General features: G+C 58.3%; 1 protein-coding gene across 1 annotated transcript; it reads left to right on the forward strand.

The window, feature by feature from the left end:
* Window positions 1-409: 409 nt before the first annotated feature.
* On the forward strand, window positions 410-6,637 carry PNOC (prepronociceptin). Its single transcript, XM_039379339.1, has 2 exons — window positions 410-554; window positions 6,088-6,637. The coding sequence occupies exons 1-2, from the start codon at window positions 435-437 to the stop codon at window positions 6,493-6,495; spliced, it is 528 nt and encodes a 175-aa protein (XP_039235273.1). The 5' UTR covers window positions 410-434; the 3' UTR covers window positions 6,496-6,637.
* The last annotated feature ends 463 nt before the right edge of the window (window positions 6,638-7,100 follow it).

The raw sequence follows: 7,100 nt of genomic DNA on the forward strand, positions 1-7,100 counted from the left end.
GATTAGGGGATGGCAGCGCCCCAAAAACACACCCAGGAAGGAAAACTGGAAGGGGGGACGGACACACAATCCTCTCCCGGCTCCGGCAGCGCTGGGATAAGGAGCGAGCCCTGCTCCGGGGACAGCCGGGGGGACGTGCCGCCCCGCCACGTCCGCCTCCTAAAATAAGCCCCGTCCGGGCCTCGTGCCATGGGATAACCTGGAAAAAACTCAGCTGGGATCCCTTTCGGGGGGCGGGGTGGAGACAGGGGGGGAGCAATCGGGGCTCCTTTTCCCCGAAAGGATAATTTTGGACGGGGGGAAGCGAGGGGCGAGCCGGGGGGTGCCGGCGGCGCACGGAGCCGTATCCCGGTGTGACGGAGGCGGGGGGCGTGAGAATTCCCTGTCTCCCGTTTTTTTTTTCCAGGGCGCTGCCGGGGGGGGCCGGTGCCGCCATGAGGGCCGTGCTCTGGGACCTGCTGCTGCTCTGCCTGTTCGCCCGGGCGCGGGGGGACTGCCGGGGGGACTGCCTGCACTGCGACCGCCAGCTCTACCGAGACTCCTTCGACGTCCTCGTGAGTCCCCCGGGAGAGGGGGGGGACACGGACACGACACCCTGCTGGTCCCCCGCGGGGGTGGGGACAGCGCCCACCCTGCCCCACCCCCGCCCTTGGGCGGGACGATCCCGAGGAAAGGGCGCGGAGCAAAAATCGGGAGAGGGTGGGGGCGAGGTTGGGATGGCTCCGGGAGGGTCCCAAAACCCCCGAGCGTTCACGGCTTTCCTGCGTCCCAAAGCCCTGAGAATCTCCAGCATCCTGCATCCCAGACCCTCAGCATCATCCTGAGCATTCCTGGCTTTCCTGCATCCCAAATCCTGAGCATTCCCAGTTTCCTGCATCCCAAATCCTGAGAATCTCCAGCATCCTGCATCCCAGACCCTCAGCATCATCCTGAGCATTCCTGGCTTTCCTGCATCCCAAACCCTGAGCATTCCCAGTTTCCTGCGTCCCAAAGCCCTGAGAATCTCCAGCATCCTGTATCCCAAATCCTAAGCATTCCCAGTTTCCTGCATCCCAAAGCCCTGAGGATGTCCAGCTTTCCTGCATCCCAAATCCTGAGCATTCCCAGCTTTCCTGCATCCCAAACCCTGAGCATCATCCTGAGCATTCCTGGCTTTCCTGCATCCCAAACCCTGAGCATTCCCAGTTTCCTGCGTCCCAAAGCCCTAAAAATCTCCAGCATCCTGTATCCCAAACCCTGAGCATTCCCAGTTTCCTGCGTCCCAAAGCCCTGAGAATCTCCAGCATCCTGTATCCCAAATCCTAAGCATTCCCAGTTTCCTGCATCCCAAAGCCCTGAGGATGTCCAGCTTTCCTGCATCCCAAATCCTGAGCATTCCCAGCTTTCCTGCATCCCAAACCCTGAGCATCATCCTGAGCATTCCTGGCTTTCCTGCATCCCAAACCCTGAGCATTCCCAGTTTCCTGCATCCCAAAGCCCTGAGAATCTCCAGCATCCTGTATCCCAAATCCTGAGCATTCCCAGTTTCCTGCATCCGAAAGCCCTGAGCATTCCCAGCTTTCCTGCATCCCAAACCCTGAGCATCATCCTGAGCATTCCCAGCTTTCCTGCATCCCAAACCCTGAGCATCATCCTGAGCATTCCCAGTTTCCTGCATCCCAAAGCCCTGAGAATCTCCAGCATTCTGCATCCCAGACCCTGAGCATCATCCTGAGCATTCCTGGCTTTCCTGCATCCCAAACCCTGAGCATTCCCAGCTTTCCTGCATCCCAAAACCCCTGAGCATCCCCATCTTTCCCGTATCCCAAACCTCTGAGCATCACCCTGAGCATCCCCGGCTTTCCTGCATCCCCACACCCCTGAACATTCCCAGTTTTCCACCCCCACAGCTTGTGGCATCCCTATCCCACCCATCCCCACCCCAGACCCCCACCCCAACCTCCAAGGAGCCCCCAAAATCCCCCTCGGAGCCCCTTTAGGGCGGGACCAGCTTTGCCAACACCCACAGCCCCCCTCCCTCTGGATTCGCCTCCTACACCGGATGGAAAAATCCCTTAAACAACAATTTGGGGTGTTTTTTCCAGCCCCTGATCCCTTCTTTTCCCCTCCACTGTGTTCCTTTCCCTCCCATTCCCTCTCCACCCCGAGGGATTATCCATCACCTCCCCCCCTCCCACTTCCCTCTTTATCAGCGATGATAAATCCCGGCGGGATGGGACATCCCCCCGAAAGGAGCCGGCAGCTCACGGAGCACCCCCGGGCTGGAAAATATCCCCCCTCCCACAAAATCCAAGACTTCCAGGCCCCACGGAAACGCCGGAGCCACCCCGGTGCCGCCCCCTGCCTCCGAATTTCAGGGTGGGATCCCCGGGTTTGGCCCCAAAATGTTGGTTGGTGTGCGAAGGCACCGGCAGCTCCGTGGGATCGCCCTCTTCCTCCCGGAGGCGCGTGGAATTCTCCTCCGTCTCCCCCAGCCAGGAATCTGGGGAGGGAATGGGAATGCTGGCGGCTCGTGGATCCCGTGAGAGGTCGTGAACCGGGAGCGGAAGAACTCGGGGGTCTTTCCAGGCCCAGTTTCAGCCGGAAGAAGCACCGCGGTGGGAATTCCGTACAACCCTCCGCCGCATTTCCAAAGTGACGGCCAAGGAATTCCTGCCGGCGATGTGGTCGATCCCTCCTCCTCCAGAGGTGGGAGCGGGAGATCCCCCGGAAGTCACGGGCATGGTGGATGCCGGGGAAGGATAGGGATGAGCTGGTGGATCAAGGTATGGATGAATCCCAAAGCCGTGGAGGCACCATTGATGCCGACGGAAGACGGGATACGGAGGAGCACTGGCTGGTGTTTGCTGAGGATTCCCAAACCGCTGCCCGGAGAGAGAAGACAATTCCATGGGAATGGAGACCACAGGTGGATATCTGAGGGCTCTGGGATGTCCGAGGGCCTCGGGATGTCCGCGGTGACATGTTGTGAGTGCCGGGACCGCTGATGGTCTCCAGCCCCACCTCTGGAAAAACCTCCTCTTGGAACCTTTCCCCTGGGGCTCTCTGGTGATCCGCCCCCTCCCATCATCCAGAGCCTTGGAGATCCCCGGAAAGGAGCTTGGCTCGGCACGGGATGCTCCCGGTGCCGCCACGGGAGGTGTCCCAGCCCTACCAGACCCTCGTCACCGTCTCCCTCCGAGACGACTGAATTTCCTCTTGGATGTTCCAACGCCACTCCCGGCGTTGGAATCCGCCAATTCCCGCAGAGTCCCGCGCCGGGACTCGCGGCGCCTCCCACTCGGCAAAGGCGATGATCCCGAGGTGGAGAGAGTCTTTCCAGAGGTTTTGACCTGTAGCCACGAGACCCACCAACGTGCTCCAACCCTGCTTGGTGTCTACCAGGAAGATAAAAAGTGGGATGGAGACAGTTCCACGCGAGGGAGGACGACTCATCCCTCCTGGGCCTTCCGGCCTTCGGGCGTTTGCTTAGTTTGGATCTTCCGCGTTTTTCCTCCTGGATGGTTTTCCCCAGGTGCTGGTTTCGGTGGTCCCGGTGCCAGGCCGGCGTCCGGATTTGATGGATGAGGCCTCTCGGAAAGGGATAAGGCACGGACGTGGTGGGATGAGGGCAGGGGTGCCGAGGAAGGCCGATGACGCCTCTTTTGAAGGGACACGGTGGCCGGTTCCTGGGAGCTGGGAGGAGGCCGATGTCACACCTGGAAGGCACAAAGGAGGATCTGGGAAGCTCCAGTCGGGTTCCCCTCAATCCTTGGAGCACATCACCCGACGGAGCAGCTCCGAGGGGGTGAAGGACAAGAAATCACGGGAGCAGCGGGAATGGATGCACCCTCGGTGATCAGCCGGGAACGCAGAGCCGGCTGGGAGAGCTCCGGGTGCTGCCGCCATCCAGAGGAACCTTCACAACCTGGAGAAACAGGCTGGCTGGAACCTCGGAAGGATTGACAAGGAGGAAAGTCCTGCCCTTGGGGAGGAACAACCCCGGGCACCAGGATGTGCCATGGGGACATGCCAGAGGTCCCTTCCCACCTCCACCAGCCTTTCCCACCTCTGCCATCCCTTCCCACTTCTGCCATCCCTTCCCACCTCCACCATCCTTTCCCACCTCCACCATCCTTTCCCACTTCCATCATCCCTTCCAACCTCCATCATCCATTCCCAATTCCACCATCCTTTCCCATCTCTGCCATCCCTTCTCACCTCCATCATCCCTTCCCACCTCCATAGTCCCTTCCCACCTCCACAGTCCCTTCCCACCTCCACCAACCTTTTCCACCTCCACCATCCCTTCCTGCCTCCATCATCCCTTCTGAATTCCACCATCCTTTCCCACCTCCACCATCCTTTCCCACCTCCATCATCCCTTCCCAATTCCACCATCCTTTCCCACCTCTGCCATCCTTTCCCACCTCCGCCATCCCTTCCCACCTCCACCATCCCTTCCCACCTCCACCATCCCTTCCCACCTCTGCCATTCCTTTTCACCCCCACATCCCTTCCAACCTCCACATTCCTTCCCACCTCCATCATCCATTCCCAATTCCGCCATCCCTTCCCACCTCTGCCATCCCTTCCCACCTCCACCAACCTTTTCCACCTCCACGATCCCTTCCTGCCTCCATCATCCCTTCCCACCTCCACTGTCCCTTCCCACCTCTGCCATCCCTTCCCACCTCCATCATCCCTTCCCAATTCCACCATCCTTTCCCACCTCCACAGTCCCTTCCCACCTCCACCATCCCTTCCTACCTCCACTATCCCTTCCCAATTCCATCATCCCTTCCCACCTCTGCCAGCCCTTTCCACCTCCACCATCCCTTCCCACCTTCACCCTCCTTTCCCACCTCCACCATCCCTTCCCACCTCCACCATCCCTTCCCACCTCCTCCATCCCATGATTCGCCAACTTTTTGGGCTCATGCCCAGCTGGAAGACCCAGAAGAGCAGGGAGTGGTGGAGTAGGAGTGTGGAATTCCCTGGGAAGTGTGGAGTGTGTCCATCCAGGAGCAGAGCCCACTTAGGGAAGATCAGGAGAGGGATGCTGAGCACTGCCGTGGCTTCCCAGCATCTCCAGCACCACCACCACCTCCGGGAGCCCAGGAACGGGATCTGGGAGGGGAATGAGTCCAGGGAAGTGCTGATGAGCTGCCGGCACTTTTCCTGGGTGTCTTCCAGTGGATTGCATGGCTGGATGGGCTGGAAGTGGGCGGATGTTGGAGCACCGGGAGTTTAATGATGACCTCTGGGCTCCCTCCCAATCCAATCCAATCCAATCCAATCCAATCCAATCCAATCCAACCCAACCCTCCCAACTTAACCAAACCCAACCCAACCCAATCCAACGCTTCCAACCAAATCCAACCCTTCCAACCAAATCCAACCCAATCAAACCCATCCCCACCTGATCCAACCCTCCCAACCCAACCCAACCCAACCCATCCCAACCCTCCAATCCAACCCATCCCAACCCTTCCAACCCACCTGAAACCAACCAAACCCAACCCAACCATCCCAACCCAACACAACCTTCCCAACCCAACCCATTCCAACCCATCCCAACTCTCCTAACCCAACCGAACTCATTCCAACCCAACCCAAGCCACTCCAACCATGCCAACCCTCCCAACCCAACCCAAACCTCCCAACCCAACCTAACCCTCCAAAACCAACCCAGCCCAACCCAGCCCAACCCTCCCAACTCAACCCATCCCAACACAACCCAACCCAACCCAACTCAATCCAACTATCCCAACCCTCCCAACCCATCCCAAACCAACCCTCCCAAACCAACCCAACACTTCTATCCCAACCCAGTCCTCCCAACCCATCCCAACCCAACCCTCCCAACTCAATCAACCAACCCATTCCAAACCATCCCAAACCAACCCAACCTAACCCATCCCAACCCAACCCAACCCAACCCTCCCAACCCCATCAACCAACCCATCCCAAACCATCCCAAACCAACCCAACCCAACCCATCCCTCTCAACCCATCCTACAAGTCCCCGATTCGGGGGACATCTCACATTCCCGGGAACACCAAAACTTCAACTGACACCCACCCCCCTGTCTCTCCCCCTCCCAGATCTGCATCCTGGAGTGCGAGGGCGAGGCCGTGCCGCGGGCCACCTGGGAGCTGTGTGCCGCCGCCAGCCGGGCGTCCCCGCGCGCCCGCGACCTCGCCGCCGAGCCGTGGCCCGGCGTGGCGCCGGAGAACCCCTCGCGGCGCCGCGACGCCGACGGAGCCGCGCCGGGAGCCTTCCCGCAGCCTCCCGAGGACATTTCCCGCCGGCTCGGGCTGGGCTGGCGAGCGGCACCGGCGGCCAAGGGGGTGCAGAAGCGGTACGGGGGCTTCATCGGGGTCCGCAAGTCGGCGAGGAAGTGGAACAACCAGAAGAGGTTTAGCGAGTTCCTGAAGCAGTACCTGGGGATGTCGCCGCGCTCCAGTGAGTACGACTTGGGCGGCGGCATCGGAGAGCACAACGAGATCTAACGGAGACCCCGCGGCGTCCGCCAGGGCCACACAAAAGTCAACCCTCCACCCCCCCACCCCCCCTTCTCTCTCCGCCACATTCCATAGGGGCAATTTAACAATAAAAAAAAAAAGGAAAAAAGGAAAACAGGGGGCCAAAAGAATAGTATTACTAACATAATTTAAAAAAACCCAACAAACCAAAAAAAGCGGGAATTTGAAATGGAAAGGAAAATTTGTAGATTGGGGAGGGACGGTGAGGGCGGGGGCCGTCGGCATCGCGGGGGAAGAAGTCCTTTTGGGGCCCAGGGAGGAGGTTTGGCCCTCCGAGGCCGGTTGTATTTGAAGGATGGTTCCATTCTTGCCTCGAAAAAAAAAAAAAAAAAACAGGAGAAATTACAATAAATCAGGAGACCGTAAAAAAAAAAAAATAAAATAAATTAATTAAAAAAAAAAATTTAAAATTTCGATGAGGAATTTCAAAGTTTTAAGCGAACGGAAATTAAAATTAGGATTTTAAAATTGAAATTGAAATAAAGGAGGAGGTGAGCGGAGAGCAAAATGTAAAGAGGTTAAAAAAATGAAATTTAAGTGCGTAAAAATGGAAGAAATTAAAAATATTTAGA

Source organism: Pipra filicauda, unplaced genomic scaffold (genome assembly GCF_003945595.2).
Source record: "Pipra filicauda isolate LSUMZ 115617 unplaced genomic scaffold, ASM394559v2 scaffold1651_size7125_pilon, whole genome shotgun sequence".
Lineage (NCBI taxonomy): Eukaryota > Metazoa > Chordata > Aves > Passeriformes > Pipridae > Pipra > Pipra filicauda.

What these genes read in the sequence shown, in the direction of transcription:
- PNOC (XM_039379339.1), top strand. Translation starts at nt 435, where the DNA reads ATGAGGGCCGTGCTCTGGGACCTGCTGCTGCTCTGCCTGTTCGCCCGG. An exon ending in GAGACTCCTTCGACGTCCTC is followed by an intron (nt 555 to 6,087) that starts GTGAGTCCCCCG and finishes TCCCCCTCCCAG; the next exon opens with ATCTGCATCCTGGAGTGCGA.